This window comes from Motacilla alba, chromosome 3, assembly GCF_015832195.1.
Source record: "Motacilla alba alba isolate MOTALB_02 chromosome 3, Motacilla_alba_V1.0_pri, whole genome shotgun sequence".
In the NCBI taxonomy this organism is placed as follows: Eukaryota; Metazoa; Chordata; class Aves; order Passeriformes; family Motacillidae; genus Motacilla; species Motacilla alba.
Window position 1 is genome coordinate 30809066 of NC_052018.1, and position 21831 is coordinate 30830896.

Here is a 21831-nt window from a genome sequence, read left to right on the forward strand (position 1 = left end):
GGCCAGCAGGACCAGGTCTATGATTGTCCCTCTAGTACTCAGCACGGGTGAGGCCACACCTCAAGTCCTCTCTCCAGTTCTGGGCCTCTCGCCACAGGAAAGACACTGAGGTGCTGGAGCAAGTCCAGAGAAGGGCAAGGCTGGTGAAGGGTCTGGAGCACAAGTCCTGTGAGGAGCAGCTGAGGGAGCAGGGGTTGGTTATCCTGAAGCAAAGGAAGCCCAGGGAGGCCCTTATGGCTTTCTACAACACGAGGCTGTTGCCAGGTGGGGGTCGGCCTCTTCTCCCAGGCAACCAGTGACAGGACAAGAGGACACAGTCCTAAAGTGTGCCAGAGCCGGTTTAGGATGTGCATTAGGAAGAAGTTCTTCGCAGAAAGAGTGAATAGGCATTGGAACAGGCTGCCCAGGGAGCGGGGGAGTCATCGTGCTCGAAGTGCTTAAGGAAACACTGCAGGTGGCATGGTCTCAAACACTCAGTGCCACGGTCTGTTTGACAGGGTGGTGCTGGATCAGGGGCTGGACTCCATGGTCCCACAGGCCGTTTCCAACCGAACCGACTCCGTGATCCCCTGAAAACACAGCCGGGGCAGCCATAGAGCCTCCGCCCCGTGCGGAGCCAGCCAATCACAGCTCAGAGAGCTGCTCGCCCCGGCCAATCAGCGCGCCCCGGGCTTGAGACGCGCCAAGTCCCTCCGCATGGGCGGCCGAGCCGGCTGGGGCGGCCATGTCGGACTGGGACGCGAGCAGCGACGAGGAGCTGGGCGCGCCGGACTGGCCGCGGGCCGCTGCTGCTGCCGGGCCGCTGTGCTGGTCGCCCAGCACCCCTTCGTGGGGCCGCGCCTCCGTGGAGGGCGGTGGGCGGCGGGGGAAGGGCACGGGGAATCCCGGAGGGGAAGGGTGGGAGCCGCGAGGCGCTGAAGGCTCCGGCGGCCCGAGGCGGGCGGCGCGGCAGCGGCCGGCCCGAGCTGCGGCCGGCCAGGCTCGGGACTCTGCGGCGCCGCTCTGCTTCCACCTGGATAGCGCCCTGGTCGGGGCTCTCATAGGTAATGACGGGTGCACCCTCGGGCCGGGAGCTTGACCCGCTGAGGTAAGCGGGTGGGGAGGAGCCGGTCCCCCCCCAGTGCCTTGAGGGAGTGCATCCCTGCCTTCGGTCGGTCTGGCCGTGGAAGGGCCCCTCGCAGTTCCCGTGGGTCTCTCTCCGCCTGGGCATGGCAGGATGCTGTTGCAGAGTGTCTGCCACTCAGCAGGGAAACTTTTCTACCCTAAAGTGATCGAGTTGACATTTGTTTCTCAAAGCCAGCAGTGTACAAGTGTTCTGAAGCCCCTCTAGTCACATGGAGGAAGGGTGGCAATCTCTTGATCTGGTTTTACTCCTCTACCTCTTCTACTGAAGGGCATTCCCCTACACATAAATCTTGCATTTGATTAATTGACAGAAGAGTTACCTACAGTCTCCAACGGTTTGGTGTTACAAGTTCTTTTATTTGTAGATACATGCACTCGTATGAAATTCTTGGAGTTTGGTTGCAAACAAAATACATGTGAGTTTGGGCAGCTTGTCCTAATTCTCTGTAATACCTGCTGTGTATCTTTATAACAGGTAGGGGTGGAGCTAAAATTAAAGAACTTGAGGATTCTTCGGGTTCCAGGATAAAGGTACCATGTTCTGTATGTTGCCAAGGAATGGGCTGTGTTGGGAACATAATTGGTTTTGTTTCTGTGTAAACCAATTGGAGGAAGTTGAAGGGTGTTAAAATAGCTGTAATAATGCCACTGTTTTACAGTTGGTGAAAAGGAAGTGGAATTGAGGGTGCAACTTGGATGTTATGTGAAAATAGGAAAAGGTTATTGATTTTTTTCCTTAAGTTTGCATTTATTTCCTTCTCTTTTAGAAAAGGGATGAAATAGAACTTATTTCCATAGACCAAGTTAAATTTCAGGGAAAAAAAAGATCAAAAATTGTTTTCAGTATGTGTTCTTGTATAATGTTTGTCTTTGCAGTATGGAGAAAAATCAGTGATGTTTTTGAACATAGGTTACAAGAGGAACCTATGAATCTGAAGTAAAGATTTTTGGCAGCATTGATGTACAAAACAAAGCCAAGATGTTGATTGACAATCTTATTACAAGTTCTGGGCAAAACTATGTTAGAGGTGGGACAGAGAAAGGTAAGAAATGTGAGGTTGGGGGAAAAATATTATGGATTGTATTCCATATATTTGGTAGTTTGCTGGAGTATTTTTATATTGTTAGTATTTTACACAGTAAATTAACTTAAACCTTGTTCTTGGGCAGTGGCATCTTCTTAAAACAGAAATACCAATATATCCTCCTTTTTTCAACTATGGACAGTTTCCCCCTGTCCCCCAAACTGCCAGGATTCTGTGAAAACCAGTTCCTGTGTGTTTTCCACAATTTCACGGATGCAGAATGTTACACGACTTTGGTTCCTCCACAATACCAATATTGACTCTAGTGCAAGTTTTAATCTGGTATCAGTGGAGTATTACAATTCAGTAAGGCTTTGTAAAGATAGTCTGTAAACTGCTGATCTTAGCATGGGCCATGCTGACTTCCTACTACTTTCAAGGGAAGTTAATGTCTCAAGATTTGATGTTGCACTTTCTGGCTGGCTTTACTAGGCTTTCCTCAGCTAGCTTTGTTACATGGATATGGAAATCATTTCTGTACATTTGGATGCTGCCTATGTTATTGGTATGTCTTGTATGTGCTCCCGACAATTTTTTGCACAGGCAAACACCATCCACAATTGTTGATCTGATGCACTGATGAGGAAGAAAAGATCCAGGAATTATGTTCCAGCATTAGAATAAGGACTGGAGTAGTTGTGTGTTTCCTTTTTAGAAGTGTCCCAGAAGGTGGATGAATATGTTTCAAGAAACTAGAAATATTTAAAACTACCTCAGGATTTTGACTGTGTTATCCCTATGTTTCCTGCCTTTACACTAATTTTCCATACAACCCTGTTGCTATTTATATCTTCAGGTTAAACTGCACTTACTTAGGAAGTGTTAACCTCATCAAAAAAGAACTGTAGAATATAATGAGACTGAGACTTTACTGTGGTGTTGTTGGATGCTTTAGACCTAAGCTTTGCTCTGGTAGCTGTTAAAGCTTTCTCTCTGCATGTCATCTACTGGTTTCACAAGTTTTTCAAGACCTTGCTGCACAGCAAACCTAGTTTATAGCAAGCATTTCATATCCTGTCCTTTAAGTAGGTAAATATGTTGAAATGTTTCCCTTTTTGATCAAAACTGAATTTGTACACATTTTAGCAATGTTCAGGGCAGGGATCTAGGAAATAATTTTCCACTTATATATATGTTTCATGTATATGAGGCCTTGCAATAGAAAACACGTGTTTGTTTTGAGGAGAGATTTCTCCCCATGGTTTGTTCCATCAAACAGCAGCATTTTGTTACTAACTCTGCAGGAAAAACCTTGGACGTTATCAAGCCTGAAAATAACCCAAAGAAACCAGTAATTAACTGGGCCTCTCTTCGAGAAAACAGGGCCAAATATGAATCTATGAAGTGGGCAGGTTAGTTTTACCATTTTTATTGTATTATACCTGTCTTTATGTGGTAAATCTGTTGGAATGCTTATGTGTTTCTAATACTTGCTTTTAGATGACTGAATCTTTCAGACCCCAAATTAGTGAGGTACTTGCAGTGAGCTGGCCATGTTAGCATTTCTCAACATGGTCGTGGAGGATACTGATTACTGTGCCAAGACTTAAACCTGCTACTCATGTGGTATTTTGAATGTCACCCTTTGATGAAAATGGTGTTGTTTTTTATGTGGCCACTGGGGAAAAAACAAAACGTAGGAGTTGTTAAATATACTACTGTATATGTTAGTAGATATTACTTCAGAACTTTAAATGTGAGGGAGTGGGTTTTTGCAGATACTGAAGTGTTTGTCTCAGCCTTCATCTTTTTACATGAGCAATGGATTTCTATCACTTCCAGCTAGTCTCCTGGCTCAAGGCACTTTCTGGGTCCTGGACTTTCCATCTTAAGCTTTAGCAGACTTACACTGACTCTGTTTTATTTCTTGCTGATTCAAGTAGGATTTTTCTGATTGTTTAAGGCTTGCCTCCAATTGAGAAAAACTTCTACAAAGAATCACCCAGGACTGCATCTATGTCCCAAGAAGAAGTGGAACTGTGGCGGTAAGATAATTTCTTTAGGGAATCATCTGCTTGGCAAAAATTACCATTAAACTAGAGAGACTAGAAAGTGGGAGATGAAATACTGAGACAGAGACACTAATTCTGGGGTCTTTTAGCAACTTAATCTTTTTAAGAACTCTTTCTTGGGAATGAAACAACTAACAGATGAGATTATTAGTTGTCTGGAAAATTGACTTCAGGGATTTTCTGCTTCTCTAAAAATGTTTGATTTAGTTGAATTTCAGAACAGAAAAAATTCATAACAGTTCACTGACTTTTGGCTATTTCTTTGCCTTTCATGAGACAGTATGTTTGCATTTTCTAGGTCCTTCCAAATAGGATTGTTCACAGGTTCAGCACCCTTTAGCTGCAAATTTTCCCCTGCATTTTTTTAGTCAAAACTATCTTAAAAACAAATTCCAACTTTTGTTACTGTTGTCTTCCTTTTTATGTGTCTTGTTTTTACAGGCATATCCTGGTGAGTACATGCTTCAGTTAAATGCATCTATTTTGATGCAACATCCTATATCAGTACCTTGCAAGGAAAACAGATCATCTGTTTCAAGTGATTTGGCTCAGGCCTTGGTTACAGCCCCCTTTAGTAGTTCTAATGAAGTTAATGAGCATTATTGAAGTGTTAGCTTTTTATTACTTTTCTTTTTGCAAGATGTCTTTTTTTCTTTGCATGCTAGAGAAACTTTGCCACAGTGAGCAAAGCATGGCCTTGTTTCCAGATGCTTTCACCTTTTCCCTTAAAGTATTTGGATGTGTTGTTGTTAGAGCTAGTGAAAATTACAGAACATTGTTCTTGCAGGTTAAAAATATGTACTGAGAACTTGTGTGATAAAGGAGGTTTTTTTTCTTACTTCATCTAATCAGTTTGCTTTAAGGAAAAAAAGGCAGCAACGGAAAGAAATAATTCTGTAAACATGAGGGGAAGTTGAATTGCCCATTCTTTTCCTAGCTTACACCCACTTGAAGAGAAGCTTTTTACTGAATTAAATCTTCAGAGGAGTACAGAACTGAAATCAATATGCTTATGCAGATGTCATGGTTTAAAACCAGATGGAAATTAAGCTCAAAGCAGCCACTCTGCTTCCCTCACTCCCTCTGGTGAGAGAAGGACAAAAGGCAGAGATTATGGATTGAGATAAGAATTTACTGGAAAACATCAATGAGATAAAAACAGCAACAGCAGCAATAAAAACCTTGTATAAAAGGTGAAAGCCGGCACCACACAGCTCCTGAGACAAAGGAGAAAAAGATGGGGGAGTAAACTGTCCGTCCCCGTGTTTTTTTCCCCAAGCCTGAGATAACAAAAAACGATGATGGCAAGCCAGCTGGTCAGACCATCCACACCACCAAGCACCATTTGCTCTCCTGGGAAAAGGAACAAAATGGCCATGGTGGCTCATTGCCTTTTTCTTCCACAGGAAACCACACCCCCTTTCTTCTGGAAAGTGAAAATCCCCTTCACCCCCCAGGGGTTATTTTGGTGATACAGAGTAACAATGTAGGCATGCCCGCAAGGCTTCAAGCTCCCCTCACTGCCAGTGGGGGAAATTGACTCTGCCCTTGGCTGAAACTAGGACAGCATATTAATAGCTCTAAATTGGAGGAAGGCTTGGAACAGCAGTTTCTAATATAGTCTTTTATATGAGTTGTGATTTGGGTTTTGCCTGCTTTTAGGGGCTTGTTGTTCCAGCGATTTTTTTGCAGCTTCTCTTACTGGTAATGTTCTTTTTCCAAAATTGTTCTGTTGGTATTCTCTAGAGTATCCAGGTAGCTGCTCTGAAAACACTTGGGGGAGGTTTTTGTCAGAATATAGAATTCTGACTGATAAGCTGAAACCATCCATCTGAATTCTGGGTTGTCTTTGGGTTTAAAAATTTGTCTTACCTACTTAATTTGTAATCAGGTATAATTGTAGATTGATAGGAGTGCAGTTCATGTTAATAGCAATATATAACTTCAAATTAGTTGTTATTAAGACAAATGGTTATTGATACCTCTGTAAGAAGTGTTCCTATAGAAGGACTTTTAAGAAAGGTCGAAGACTAATTCAGTCCCATTCGAGAGCCTGAACTTGTTTTTTCTTGTTCAAGGGGTTTTTAAAAAGTTGAGAAACACAGTCTTTTATGTTAGCTATAATTTTTCAGATAGTGAGACTTTAAAACAATTGCACTACTTTATACAGGAAAGAAAATAATGATATAACTTGTGATGACTTGAAAGAAGGTGAAAAACGCTGCATTCCCAATCCCGTTTGTAAATTTGAAGATGTATTTGAGCATTATCCTGATATTATGGCCAATATAAGAAAAGTTGGTTTTCAAAAGCCTACACCAATTCAGGTATGTCTTCAATTCTGATGACTCTGTAACTGAACCTTAAGAAAAATGAAGACTACATTTAAGTATTTGTTGTTTTATGTTAGTCCCAGGCGTGGCCAATTATACTCCAAGGAATTGATCTTATTGGTATAGCGCAGACTGGGACTGGGAAGACATTGGCATACTTAATGCCTGGATTCATTCACTTGACTTCACAACCAATGTAAGGACTGCTCACAAGTCTGATTTGTTTAGCTGTGCATACTTCCCCCTGCACTTACTTCCTCCTGCACCCAACCCCTGAGATGATTTTCTAGTAATGAAGATAAAAATCATGTATTGAAAAAAAAATTATAAATCTAATGGAATAAGCACCAAATTTGTCACCATAGACAAATTAGTATTCCATTAGCAGCAGTGTACAGAGGAAGTTTAGAACAGTATAAAAATGTTCAGTGTCAAGCATGATGGACTTTGCCCTTCCTTGTATACCAACATTCTAAATATGCTTTGTTGCAGATCCAAAGATCAGCGTGGGGGGCCTGGAATGTTGGTTCTTGCTCCCACTAGAGAACTGGCACTTCAAGTAGAGGCAGAGTGTTCAAAGTATGCATACAAAGGAATTAAAAGGTAGTCTTGCTTTTCACTGGCTTGTTAAGTAGTATCTTTTTTCTCCTACCAATTGTGACTTAATTCACCTAGTACAATAATTGTATTTAAGAGGGGAGGAGATAGTAGCAAATGCAGAGTTTATATTTTCCCAGTTTTCAGAATTTCTGTTTTGACTAATCTCATGGTCAAAGTCTATGAAGCTTTTCTACTTCTTTTCCTTCTGAGTTGACAGCTAAGAAGAATCACACAGAATATGCTGAGTTGAAAGGGACAAGGATCAAGTCTGGCTCTTATGTGGCCCTGCACTGGACATTCCCATGAGTCACACCATGTGACTGAGAGCATTGTCCAAACACTTGAACTCTGTCAGGCTAGTGCTGGGGTCACTTCCTTTGGGAGCTTGTTCCAGTGCCCAACCACCTGCTGAGTGAAGAACCTTTCTCTAATATCCAACCTAAACCTCCCCTGACACAGCTTCAGGCCATTCCCTTGGATCCTGTCACTGTCACCACAGAGCAGAGATCAGTGCCTGCCCCTCCTCTTCCCTTCACGAGGAAGCTGTAACTGCAGTGAGGTCTCCCCTCAGTCTCCTCCAGGCTGAACAGACCCAGTGCCCTCAACTGTTCCTCACACGGCTTCCCCCTCAAGGCCCTTCACCATCTTTGTTGCCCTCCTTAGGACACTCTCCAATAGTTTAATGTCTTTTTTACATTGTGGTGCCCAAAACTGCCCCCAGCACTCGAGGTGAGGCTGCCCCAGTGCAGAGCAGAGCGGGACAATCTCCTCCTTTGCCCAGCTGGTGATGCTGTGCCTGATGCCCCCAGGACAGGGTTGGTCCTCCTGGCTCCAGGTCACTGCTGGCTCATCTCCAATTTGCCATTGACCAGGTCCCTTTCCATGGCACTGCTTTCCAGTATCCCATTCCCCAGTCTGTCTGTACATCCAGGGTTGCCCATCCCAGGTGCAGAATCCAGCACTTTCCCTTATTGAACTTCATGTGGTTGGTGATTGCCCAGCCATCTGATTTGCCCATGTCTCTCTGCAGGGCCTCCCTGCCCTGGAGGGAGCCAGCAGCTCCTCCCAGTTTTGCATTGTCTGTGAACTTGCTTAGTACCTCTTCCAGTCCTGCCTCCATAAGATGAAGATCTTATGAGGGCCAAGGATGGAGCCCTGTGGGGCCCTTCTAGTGACAGGTCACCAGTCTAATGGTGCCCCATTCACTGTAACCTTTTATGCCTGACCTGTGAGCCAGTTGCTGACCCATCCCTTGGTGTGTTTATCCAGCTGTGTGCTAAACATTTTGTCCAGAAGGATACTGTTAGAAATAGTATCGAAAGCTTTGCTGAAATCCAAACAGGTTACATCAACTGGCTTCATTGATCATCTTGGTGTGTTACATTGTCATAAAAGGAAGTCAGGCTTGAGAAGCAGGACTTCGCCCTGATGGAGCTGTGCTGGCTGTGGGCAGTGACTACATGGTCTTACAGGTGTTTGTCAATACCTCCCAGAATAATCTTCTTCATAACTTCATCAGGGACCTTTCTGGATTCCAAAGACGTCTCAAAAATCATTGAGAGAGACTGCAATGACATCAGCCAGCTCTTTGAGAATTTTTGTACAAACCCCATTATGCCCCATAGATCTGTAGAAATCCAGCTGGAGCAGCAGATCCTGCATACTTTGCAGCTCAGCTGGGAGTGGATCATTCCCGCAGTTGTGGTTCTCCAGCTCAGGACCCTGAAATCCCCTTGATGCACCATCTATGTTGAAGACAGCGGCAAAGAATGTGTTAAACAGCTCTGCCTTGCCTTTGTCCCTTTTTGTGAGGTGACCATCCTCATCCTGTAATGGGCCAATGTTATTTTTACTCTTCATATTGCTACCTTCTCTGTAGAACACACCTGGCTTTCTTTTCTAAGAGATTACATTGCTGAATAATGTTCAGGTTCTAGCCCACACAAATCTTTTTGTAATGTCATCTTCTAGCACATTGGCCCTGAGTCATGGGGCATGTTCTATCTCTGTCTTTGTTCGTTGGTTTGTTGTTAAAATTCATGGTATTTTCCTCATTTTTCTAGTCTTTTTGTGGTTCTTCCAGTAAAAGCCTAATTCTCTTGAGTGTATCTTTCCCCAGTTTGGTTTCATCCACAAACCTGCTAAGTGTAGATCTTCATTTAAGCAACTAAACAGACATTACTGTCCTCTGAAACTTGCTTTTAGGGATTTCTGTTTACTTCATGTAGCACTCTGAATAAGTCTTACAGTCACCCCAACAGCAAAACATCTCACTTTTGATGGTACTGTTGGGAAAATCATGCATCCTTTCATATGTTCATCTATTTTTTTGGTGTAAATATTTTCAGAATAACCCAAAACATATGAGCTATCTTCCTTTCAAGATTTTTTTTCACTGCAGTTTCAGCAGAAAATTATGGCTGAACTGTTGAGAGAGTATCATTCAGTGTTAATTTTATTAATTACTTCAATACTGTCAATCATACATACTGTATTCCTTCCACTTGTTAATACCAGGTGACAGTTTTAAAACAACATGGTGGCATTTATTTGAAAAGGGCTGACTTCAGCTGAAATTTAATACACTACATCTGTAAAACTTTTATTTTACAGTATTTGCGTCTATGGTGGTGGGGACCGAAAAGGACAGATAGACATGGTTACCAAAGGTGTGGATATTGTTATTGCTACTCCTGGCAGACTGAATGATCTTCAAATGAACAACTTCATAAATTTGAAGAGCATAACATATTTGGCAAGTAACTGATATGGAATGAGTAATGCACCAGCTGGGAAATGGTTGACTCAGTTTGAATTTAAGCTTTAATGGAGTTTTCTTTAAACTTCCAAAGTATTAATTACAATACAGCTTAACGCTGGAATTGGTGTTGGAGGGATGATTCACACTTACTATAATTGCATTGCAGATGTGAAATATTCCCTAGGAAAAGTAGGCTTCTAGCACAGCAAGCATTTTAAAGATGCTAAATAGTTTTTTCAGTAATGGCATTCTAAAATTCATTATGTCAGGGTTGGTTACTAATGGATGAAATGCCTTTCTGAAGTTGTCTTTTCCTTTTCTTTTTAAAGGTTACCTGTGTCTCAATTTTTTTATTAGAACTTGTGTGGTAGCAGAGTCACACACAGATATTTAAATGTTGGGGGACTGACTTTCTTTTGATCTCAGTGGGAAAACAGCCTTATAAACATTATTATAATCCTTATGTCTTCATTTCATTTTTGCCTTTTCCTCTGCTGAACAGGTAAGACCATTGCTGTTTGCGAAATGCTTCTATATATTCAATTTATTTCTAACTTGTCTGTGAATTGTTGCCTCGTTTGACAACTCGGCCATGCTCTCTGTCCACCCCACTACCCATTGAGAGTTAAATTCTCTCCATGTTGTAACAACTTAGTTGTGAGCTTACTGGCAAGGCCAGCAGTGGTATAGCATCATTATAAATTTGGCCATTTGGGAAAAAAGTTTATTACAGGAAGACAGAAGGAGTAGCATGTTAGTAGAAGACTAACATGTAATTGCTGAGCAGGAGGAAAACAGGCCTGAAAACCTACATTCTGAGAACTATAGGAACATAGATCATCTTTCTGCAAAGGTGAAGTATAGTCATACCACAGGCACACACTGGTTCCATGGGTATTGAACCAAAAGCATGTTTCAGTATGTGCAGCATATACTGTAGTATGACATTGCTAAAAATAATTAACTATCAAATTGAAAAATATGATGGTGTGAAGGAGGAGGAGAGACAATTTTGTTGCTCCACTAGCAGTTAAATGTTTTGAGAAGAACCAGTACAAGGACCACATATTGTGATGTAGTTAAGGTCTCATGCCTCAGACTTTAATGAAATTCCATGCCACCATAGCCTCATGTGAAAAATCAGACATTGAAAATTCTCTTTTTGTGATCTTCCTATACATTTATCCTTGTTTCTTGTGCTTTTCAATATGTATGATGCTTTCTGTTTCCAGAGCTCCATTGTCAGTTTTCAGCCAACAAATAATTCAATCTTGCAGCCTTGCTTTAGGAAAAAAAGAGTGGTAATAGATTTCACATTTGCCACCTTGGATGAAGAACACTGTTCATTGAAGAGCCTCATTTACAGTTTTTATTCAGAGATATTACTGAGTCTTAGGAAGGTTCCCAAAGTAAACTGAGTATTACTTGCTAATATGATACAATTGTTTCCCAAAGGACTTCCAAGGTCAGATACTGGGATACAATTGTTAAAACTCAACCAAATGTACCACCCCCTGAAAACAAAAACAACAACACAAAACCAAGCTCTGTTAATTTTATGTCTAATTAGGTACTGGACCTAAGGTGAGTTTGAGGTTAGAATTTCTCTTCTCGCCTGACAGAACCATCAAGTTGATCAAGTCTTGATTCAGATTTGTAGGAAGCCTTTTTTTCAAGATAGGCTGCTGTTTTTCAGTATTTCAGAAGTAAGGTTGTGGATTCTGTCATAAACAGCCTTTTGATTGTTCAAAATACATGTCATATGAAAATACGCTTTTTATTTCCCTGTGTGCAGTGTAAATCAGTATTTATTCATCAGCAGTCTGATGAAGTAATCTTAATTATTTGGGCTTCATGCTGATAAAGCAGAAGGAAGGAAATTAGAATTGTGCATGAATAATTGGGAAACATTTAGGAGAAAGTGTAATTAAAATATATATATAAATCATGAATGACGATGTAAAAGGTAAATTGGAATAGTGCTTTTATTCTTCAATACAAAAAAAATGGTGTTAAACTTACCAATAACTGATTTAAAACAAAGAAAAGAAGAAATTAAATAATTTTCAAAGGAAGAACTGGCTTGTAAGATTTTTTTGCTAAGAAATAGAACTGAAATGAACCATATTAACAAACAAATAAATTATTTAAAGATCACAAGAAACCTAATATTATGTCCGTTGAAGGACATTTAGATTATAAACCAGGATGGGGCTGTGGCACATTTGAAAAAATCAGTACTAATAGCTACCTGATATATATTACAGCCTTTAATCCTTACGAAGCAGCTATCAGAAATAAGAAAAGGAGATTTCTGCTACCTGATCCATCTGTTAGACACAGATACTTCCTTTTCCCTCTGCAGCAAAGTGCCAGTGAGCTTAATAGCATAGAAAGCTTCTACTGCTGAAAAAGGCATAGCAACCAACTCTTTATATAAAATTGGTGATGTTTCAGCCTTGCTATTCTGTTAGAATTCATGTAGTTAATGACACTTCCATGAGCCCTCTAAAAATAAAAGAGAATTAAATCAAGAAATAGAATTCTTGCCTTGTCTCTGAGTTGATAATTTGTGGTTATTTCAGAGATTTACATAAATAATGTACTAAACCTCTTAAATATAATAAAATATCAGAGAATAATGGAACAGCAAAATTAGGACAGTAGAAAGAGATTATCATCAATGTCTTGTATTTCCACATAAGTGACTAGAAATTGTCAATACTTAAAAGCACAATCCATGTAACTTTAATTTTCAAATAGAGTTTCTATAAATCAAAGAAAATAAATGAGTCTCAGATGTCAGTCTTCTTTGTATGAGACTAAAAACATTCACAAGTGTGCTTGTATATTAGAAAACTTTTTAGTTGCAAAGAGATGTTCTCAGACCTCCTGCTCTCTTGTTCCATTCAGACTTTTTTTACCAGATGAGACAAGCTTGTGCTCTGGGAGTTGTGCAATGTCCTAGTGTGTGCCAGAATGTATGCTCTGGCTTTTTTTCTACTTGTAATGAGGAACTAAATTGACAAGTGATATTTTGGTCCTGTATGAGATGTCTTATGAGGTAGAAATCAGATTTTCCTTAAAATTGCAAACAATTTATGTGTGTTGAGCAAGTTGCTCCGCTCTGGGTTTGATTGATTATGAGTTTTTTGGGTTTCTTTATTTTTTTTTAGTTTGTGCTTAGTTTTAGCCATCAATCTAATTATTGGTAAAACAAAGAGTTGTTGGGGTTTTTTTAATTGACTTTAAGTGCTCTTAAAGGAACTGTGAATTTTCTTGTTTTGCCTGCTAATTTAATACTGAATGAAAAAGTGTCAAGGAAATTGAAGAGGTAAAATAGAAGTTTAACAGGTTTTGCAGTAAGTTATGGAGAAGATTCTGCAATTAAAACAGTTACTATTAAAATCTTTTTCTGTGTAATGTCCTGCTGAAACAAACCCTTATCTGAGGGACTGGGCAGAATAAATAACTTTGTTTCTGCACAGGTTTTAGATGAGGCTGACAGAATGCTGGATATGGGATTTGAACCTCAGATAATGAAGATCTTAATAGATGTGCGTCCTGACAGACAAACTGTTATGACAAGGTATCTAAACATGATAGTGCTCAGGACTCGAACATCAGGTTACTGAACAAGTTAATTTCAAAACAAATGTGTCAGTTATTAAAATTTTTACTAGTTTTCTTTCTAATTCGGTCTAGTCAGTCCTGATGAGTCATTTGACAGATTTTGTTTTTCACTTTGTACTGTCTTTTCTGATTTTTTACATCAAATATAAACAGAGTCGAGTTGTCCCCAAAAAAGGAGGGTATCCTGGGAGTGCTGAAATTTGCCATATCAATTTGAAATGCCAGCTTACAGTTCTCCATCTGGGACCAAACGTATTTGCTGACTTTCTGATCTGTATCTGTGCTAGTCTGTATCTGGATTAACTTTGAAATCAGGTGGCTTTTGGGAACTTAACAATCAAATATCCCAAAGAATTTTTTCTCCCGCATTTTGCATTTAAGCTGTTGTTTTAGAAAACAGTCCAGAAACTTGTTTATTGGGTATTGTTCAACTACTAAACTCAGCTGAGGCTTCAATAGAAAGGCTCCATAATTGTTGCCTGTACTTTTAACCAATAAAATTACCTTTTAAGATCAAGTGCTGTTTACTATTAACTTAAGATTAGTTAAACTCAATACTGTTACTGAATGTGTGTTTCACTGGTGTAGAAGAAAGAAAAGAAGAATATGATGAAATTATTGAATTGGAGAAGATTTGGCACACTATTCTCATGTGTGTGTGTTTTCCTCTTCACTTCTTTTTCAGTGCTACTTGGCCTGATGGTGTCCGTCGCCTAGCAAAATCCTACTTAAAAAATCCCATGATTGTGTATGTCGGCACTCTTGACTTAGCAGTAAGTTGTTCTGTTCTTTTTTTGGTTTTCCCCTTCCTTTTGTAGAAGAACCTATGTTTAACCAGGAAATTTTTTGCTTGTAAGTAACTGTATGTAACTAAATGCATGTATCTTTTGTAATCAGTCTGAGCTTTCAAGAAACAGCTCCATGCATATTTATTTTAAGGTTCCATATTTATTTTAAGGTTCCCTTAAAAGTTCAGAAAAAAAATTAAAAAGTATAGACCAAAATGTTTGCTGTAACAACATTTGGAAGTCTTAGCTCTTCAGCAGAAGACATAACAGGTGACAAGTATCAATCATATTGAATGTTCTACTTCACAATGCCAAATGGTTTTGTGTGATCCCTTGGTTTTGCAACCTTAATTTTGGTTCAGCAAGTTCTTGTTCAAAACCTTGTCTTGGTTTTCCTTCTGAAGATCGTCTTTCTAATATATACAAATCCTTATCTAAATGTGTGTTTCCTAACTGCACCTTTCGCAAATGGAGTGGGAGGTTTGTGCTAAACTCTTGGAGGACACTTGTCTATAGCAGAAAGTGTGTGTTAGACTAAGAACCGTCTTTAAAGTCCAAAACTTCTAACATGTGGATGTAGTTGTTTATTTGTCTTTGTTGTGCAACTATGTGTATTTGGCTTCAGTACCAGCAGAATTTACAGGAACAGTAGTTTGCCCAAGATCTTAGGAAAGTTTCCTTTTCAGTTCCAATTTTTTTAGTGCTAGGGAATGAGGAAACCTGGTATCCAGTACACTTTTCAGTAGAAATAGAGACAGAGCATGCTTTTTGTCTGTTCTGTTTAAAACTACACTTTTATCAAAGGGCAGTTCTTGTCAGGATTGGAATTTGAAAGACATCAACTGCTCTTGTAGCTCTGTTCTCTAGGGCAATATTCTTTTTTTACAGGAGCTTCTCCCAGTTGACAAATCTGGTGGTGGGGGGAAGAGTTCCCATGTGGAGAGAGGCTCTTTGTGTACTTGATTGAATCTTCAACTCTTGCCACAAGATCATGATACCATGCCATGAGAATATCTAGACATTTTTCCTGCTTATTAGTTACACCTTAGATATTCTGTGGTAACCTTCATAGGTAATGAAGTAAAGTTTTTAATGAACTGTTATTAGAATAGTTGGAACTGATTATTCCAAAGAGATTTACAGCATCTTTAAAAGCCTGTAGTTTCAAGTAAGACTGCCAACTTGCTCTGGAATAACATAAAATATTTGCAAATTAAAGAACTTAAATGTGTTTTTCACTAATAATATATTTCTTTCACCTCACTAATCGGTACCCTTTAAATCTCTGCAAATAAATGGTTTGACAAACTGCTTAAGGGTAAATTTTATTATTCTCCTAAAGCAATGAGAAAATAAGAAATCTGCATTGTTTGAACTCCAAACTGATACATATTAAAATAATTTTTTATGGTATCGTATATTACTAGTTTTATAATATGGCAATATGGGAATTAACAGAAAAAAAATTATTGTAATCTGTTTCTACCTAACATCCCTTTTTGCTGTTTGACAGGCAGTAAGCACAGTACAACAAAAAGTTATTGTTATCCCCGAGGAAGAAAAGAGAGCTTTCATGCATAGCTTCATTAAGTCTATGAAGCCAAAAGATAAGGTCATCATTTTTGTGGGCAAAAAGCTTACGTATGTAATCACTTCCCAGTATCATCTCTCTTTGGGTTTTTTTTCCTAACAGAAATACTGAATAGTTTCTTAGCTCACATAAGAACTATCGAGTGTAATAGCTCTTCTCCACAATGTGCTGCTAGTAGTGTTATCTTTATTTAATTATTTTTTCCTTTAGACTGACTGGCAGTTTGTATTTTTTTTAATATCATTAATGGTGATGGTAAGTCTCAGTTTCACATAGCTCAAGTGGGATGTTTGGATTCTTGGGGATACATCAATGTGATGTACTGTTTACTTTCATACACCTCTGGTGCATGCAACACCTGATTAATGTGGGGGGTGGTTATTGTATCATATTTGAACTTTTTGACTGAGCAACACAAAAATAATCTAGTATTCCTCTAAAGTATAAATAAAGGTAAACACTTCTATGTGGATTGGACTTGCTTTCCTTTTTATAATAAGTATCGGCTGACCTCAGTAACGTTGCGTCCTTAAGCACACATTTAGCTTTTGCTGTCACGTTACTGTCTTTTTGATTTAAATCTAGATGCTGCAGTATTTTGTTTCCTTTTTTTTTTCTGTTTTAAGAGTCATTGCTTTATTTCACCTTAGAGCCGATGACTTGGCAAGTGACTTTGGTATCCAAGGAATTCCAGTACAGTCACTTCATGGCAACAGGGAACAATGTGATCGAGAACAGGCTTTGGATGACTTCAAGAAAGGTGAGTTTGTACTAAAGTTCTGGTTTGTTTAGGCCAGACTTTTAAAGTTTGTTCTGTTCAAAACTTGTCTATTTCTAAGTGTCATGTCTTTTTAGTACTATAGAAATTAAAATATTAAAAAGCTCCAAATTATATATTTTCTTTATTAATTTGACAAAAAAAGACTCAGCAAACAAAGAGATTGCTCTTTAACAAAATTGTGAATGTCTGGGAGTTTAATAATTTAAGGTAAGGCTTATTTTACTTTTGACATTTCTGGGAAAATTGTTATTGTATGTCTACAGAATGGTAAATTTAAATGTCAGATGATGGTGTTTTCAGTGAGACAGTCCTGCTCCAGATTATGCTAGTAGGGTTCTGTGAACACAATTCAGGGTTATGTGAACACATGCTAATAAAAGACTTGTGCTGTGACAAGAGTGTCAGCTGAGAATATAGTTGTTGAAGTTTTTGTTCTTTGGACAGGCTCTTTATATCAACCAGGCATATTTCTTATTTTTCCTGCACTCTCCTGCTCTACTTGTGAAATGCAAATAACAGCAAAATGACATTTTGTGTGCTTACTTACCAGTTTGTGTTTGGAGCTAACTCAGTGTGACATTCAACAAGCATATTTTTACTTTGTGTAAGAATATTAAGTGCATTATAAGCTAGAAAACCAATAGACTGGAGTATGTTTTCTGTTTGTTCCATAAACTCCTGTTCTTTTCCTGTCATACTTACTGTAGGCAAAGTTCGAATATTGGTGGCTACTGACTTGGCATCCCGTGGCCTCGATGTGCACGATATTACTCATGTTTTCAACTTCGATTTCCCTCGCAACATTGAAGAATATGTTCACAGAGTAGGTCGCACTGGAAGAGCAGGGTAAGCGTTTAGCAGAAAATAGTCATGTATTGTGAGTGTTTTGTTACGTTTTATGCACAGCATAGGTGTTTTTCTTGTCAAATTCTAGAGGCTACAGGTGATTTGAGGTGGAGGAGTCAAGACTTCAGTCTAACAAAAGTATGTTCTAGAAACACACTGCTTTATGTCTTTAAATGAATTCACTGTTAAATTGAAGGCAAACAAGTTTTACCTTTTCTGTTACTGAATCAAGAGTGTTTGAAAGCTGGTATAAATATGAGGAAGAATTAGAAAAACAATTTGCATTGATAGTCTGGAATGTTACTTCCTTGTTTATCTCTTCATGAGCTGCTGATTTATTTAGTTTTCTTGACAGCACATTGCAAAAAAGCATCTGTAGGTTCAAAGCCTGTAGCTGATCATGGTGGTGTAGTTTAATGGTAGTTCTTTTGGATGCTGCTTTCCCAGGCTAGTACAAGTATGATTTTTCTCATTTAGTCATTATATGAATGTGTGTCTCTTCATACTTAAATATGTTGCCATTATGCTATGTTTATTATCTCAAAATCTAAATTAATTGTGCATTTGCTCCATTTTAGCTGAATTCTGATTTTTATGAAAAGTTGCTCTCTGTCATGTACAGGGTTTTAATGCTCAAGCCACTTTTATTCTATCAGCTCAGTAATATTGCCTGTAGTACAGTTCATTACTGCCTAGGTCAGTAGTGAAAGCCTTACCAGAGTTGTTTGGAGGATCAGCAGTTGCTTCCTTCCTTGTTTAGGCGCTCTGGGGAGGCAGTAACCCTTGTCACGAGCAATGATTGGAGGTTTGCGTCCGAGCTGATTGACATTCTGGAAAGAGCAAACCAAGTAAGCATACATTACTGGGTAAGATTTATATTGGTTCTGGGTTAGCACCTGAAGCATGTCATGAAGGTCTAAGACTATTTAGACCCTTCTAGGTGAGTGTTTGTGGTGTCTCAGGGAAAGAAAATGGGTATTTCAGTCTGTCTTGTCTAGATAGCCTTAGCTGTATTTTACCTTACAGATGAATCCAGGAAGGAACCAAAGCCTTCCATGTCCAAAGAAAAAGTAACTAACATACACATTGAGGTCTGCAGAGAAATAATAGTGTTTATTTTATTTTATAAAATTTTATTCCTTTTGTATTTCACTTTTGGATGCATGTACCAATTTCTTGTTTAACGGTCTAAATATTAACAGTACTTGTATCAGAAGAAGCTCAGCTGTCTTATCTGCTTATTGTATCTGACAGTTGTGACGCCTGCATGTACTTTTCCAAGCTATTACTGATGCTTGTAAATAGTATGGGAAGTGGAACTGGAATGCGATCTCTTTCTTTAAAGAGGCATATTTTTTCTTGATACCATATCTGAGAAAACAGATAATTGTGTTACTATTTCTTGCTGTAACAAAGAACAACATTTTTGCCTGATTTATAGTAAACCCCCAGTTCAAGTCCTGACTTGAGCTGAAATCTTGTTTGTTTGGGTTACAGTCTTTGCTTGTTTGGTTTTTTTGGATGGGAGTTTGAGTACATACTAAATTGATTTTATCTAGAATCTGTGGTTTTTACTATAGACACTTACTCAGACTTTAAACCCTGGGTTAGAACTTCACCTCTATCTTCTGGTTGGTAACTCTTCTTTGAAAGATACTATGTTGCTTTATTGCAAACCTAGTAAGATGCTTTTGAGGAAGGAAAAAGAGAAAAAAAGGTGTAGAAGAATCACCTAATTATTAGTCACCTAATAATTCCTTGAAGTTGCAGATTTGGGGTTTTTGGTTGGGGTGGGGCTTTTTGCTTTGTTTTTATTCAGAAAATGCAAGAGATGAAACTAGTAATGATACTGTGAAACTACTTTAGAGGTGCCTTGAATTTTTTATTCTGAGTTAGCAATTACCTTTCAAGTCTTGTTTGCAGCTGCAGACTGCAAAGTTCCCAAACTGGTTGTGGTTTTTTGTAATGTGTGATAGTTCAACTGGAAACAAGTCTCTGAGTTCAGAGGAGAAAAGAGGAACTCTGAATCCTTGCTTTCAGAAGTTATTATTAGTCATAACATTATTCTCAAGCTTAGTTATGTCTGATAGAAAGGAAGTATCCCTACAGACAAAGTGTTGAGGTTTTTTCTCATGACAAATGAAAATACCATTGTTTCAGTCTTAAAGCATCATGTAAAAGTAAGGGAGAATGGGCTCAGAATACTTCAATTTCAAAACAAGTTAGTTGCTTTTGTTAGCAAAATGTTCTCTGTGATTTTGAATCTACAGATATATAAAGAAAAACAAGTACAACAGAAAGGTGTCTGTTTCATGCTGAAGGAATCTTTTATATATAAATGCTTATTAACAAGCATGGACAGATTTATTGGGAAAACAGGTGGAAAAACAGTAATCTCTGTGATACCAAGAAAAGCATTCCATATAAATTATGGCATCTTTATCCTTTCCTCACTTGGACAACCCTACCCTATCTTGTATGTTTAGCAGATACACAGATTGTTCATGAAAAATTTCAACAAGCCACTAGATGCTGGATATTACCTCACTGAGATTTTTATGTTTCTATATCCTCACTTCTTCTCTTGGCTTGTGCTTGCTCAAAAACCACTCGTGCAAGAAATTGTTGCGATTTTAGTTTGGAGTAAGTTACGCTTCAAGCTCTAGGGGAGGATTTGATACTGAGGAAGAAAATCATCCCATGTTTCAACTGAAAAATAACTTTGTCTCATTACTTCTATCTCCATTGATAAGTCTGTTGTGCCTTTCAGCTAGAGATACATTAACTTTATTTTTAAATAATGTTTGAAACTTAGGCAGAATGGACTCTTCCAGAGTTGTCATATTGTGCCAGGATAGTTGTTTACTGGTAAGAGCAATTCAGCACATAAAACATATACTAGCGAGCTGTTCCTCATGCCAGCTCAAGAAAAAGTTGCTGATAGCAAATAGCAAGCATTGCTAAATTATAAAGCCTGACAAAAGAAATGGAAACTAGAGGAATATGACTTCCTGCTCCACCAGACCTTTTGTCCTGGCTGCATTCTCCACCTGTTCAAGCATTGCCAAGCCCAGGCTCATTTAGGGAGACTTTAGCGTATTTACATTTGTTTGTACTCGGCTATTTGTGCCACTGGCAGACACAAATGACACAGAGAGAGAAATCATATTAATAGCACATTCATTCAGTGCCCTTTGCTCTGATCAGAAAACTGATTCTGGAGGGGTGACTTCCACTGACAGCCACGTGCCATCGCAGATTGCTGAAGTGGGCTGGCTTTGACAGATCCGTGATCCGAGACCTCTTGAGAGTACAGTTGCCCACTGTGCTTCTTGCAGTAAACATTGCATGTCAGCATTTTGCCCAACCTGGTTTAAGAAATCTTGTTGGATACTGCCTTTGTTCTGTGAGCAAAAGAATGGTATCTGGGATTTATTTTCCGTCACTGTCACTCAACTAATAAATCTGTCTGTAATTCTTCCCATCTGGCCTCTGTTGTTAAGAACTCTGAGGTGAAAGTGTTTTGATGATACTATTCATCTTTTCCACATAATTACAAACGTGCCAAAAACCCCTGTGGATCTTGGTAAGGTGCTCTTGCGACCTCCCAGTGGTGGGAGATCTGTCCATTTTCTCCCTCTTTTCTTGGCTTTTAGCTTTGTTCTAAGCAGGTGAGAACCATTCCTATGACAACACTTTCTTTAAGTCACAAAGTTTCTCTTCAGAGGCTCTTAAAACTTCTATAAGAAATTTAATACAAATCAACATTCAGTAGATGTATATAGTATGATATCACCTTTAAGTGGCACTGGATGTTTTTACCAGCTGTTCCTTATAACTAAAAGATACATTTCTGTTTGAACTATAATGTTGTAATCAGCTGATTATATGTTGCCATCAGATATGGTGATACAAGCATAGATAAATTATTGAAAATCCAGAGACACTATGATGATTATTTTTCAGTATATTTCAGTACAATCTTTTGTAAAAAGATTTCTCTCTGCATTTTTACAGAAAAGAGTCTGCAAAGTGACAGGAGCCAGATAAATAATGAAATCAAGTTTGGGAACACACTAATCAACAGCATTTTCATAAAGCAGTCTGAAAGTTTAGATTTATTTAAAATTCACCTTGGTTTTTTTGCCTGCTTTTTTAATAGGTAGTTCCTGACAAGCTTATTGCAATGGCAGAAAGATACAAACAATCACAAATGAGAAAAGAAATTGAAAAGGATATACAAAGACCTTGGAGAAAGCCCTCAAAATAAGTGTAG

At 38.8% G+C, this 21831-nt stretch overlaps 1 protein-coding gene across 1 annotated transcript; it reads left to right on the forward strand.

Annotated features, from left to right (window-relative positions):
• Nucleotides 1–724: 724 nt before the first annotated feature.
• On the forward strand, nt 725–21826 carry DDX43 (DEAD-box helicase 43). The gene is made up of 16 exons (XM_038133786.1): nt 725–1043; nt 1601–1656; nt 2036–2168; nt 3455–3562; nt 4114–4195; nt 6393–6549; nt 6633–6751; nt 7048–7158; nt 9769–9910; nt 13405–13505; nt 14235–14322; nt 15851–15978; nt 16555–16688; nt 17417–17555; nt 18316–18421; nt 21718–21826. Exons 1-16 carry the CDS (start codon nt 725–727, stop codon nt 21823–21825), a joined length of 2031 nt encoding a protein of 676 aa, XP_037989714.1. The 3' UTR covers nt 21826.
• The last annotated feature ends 5 nt before the right edge of the window (nt 21827–21831 follow it).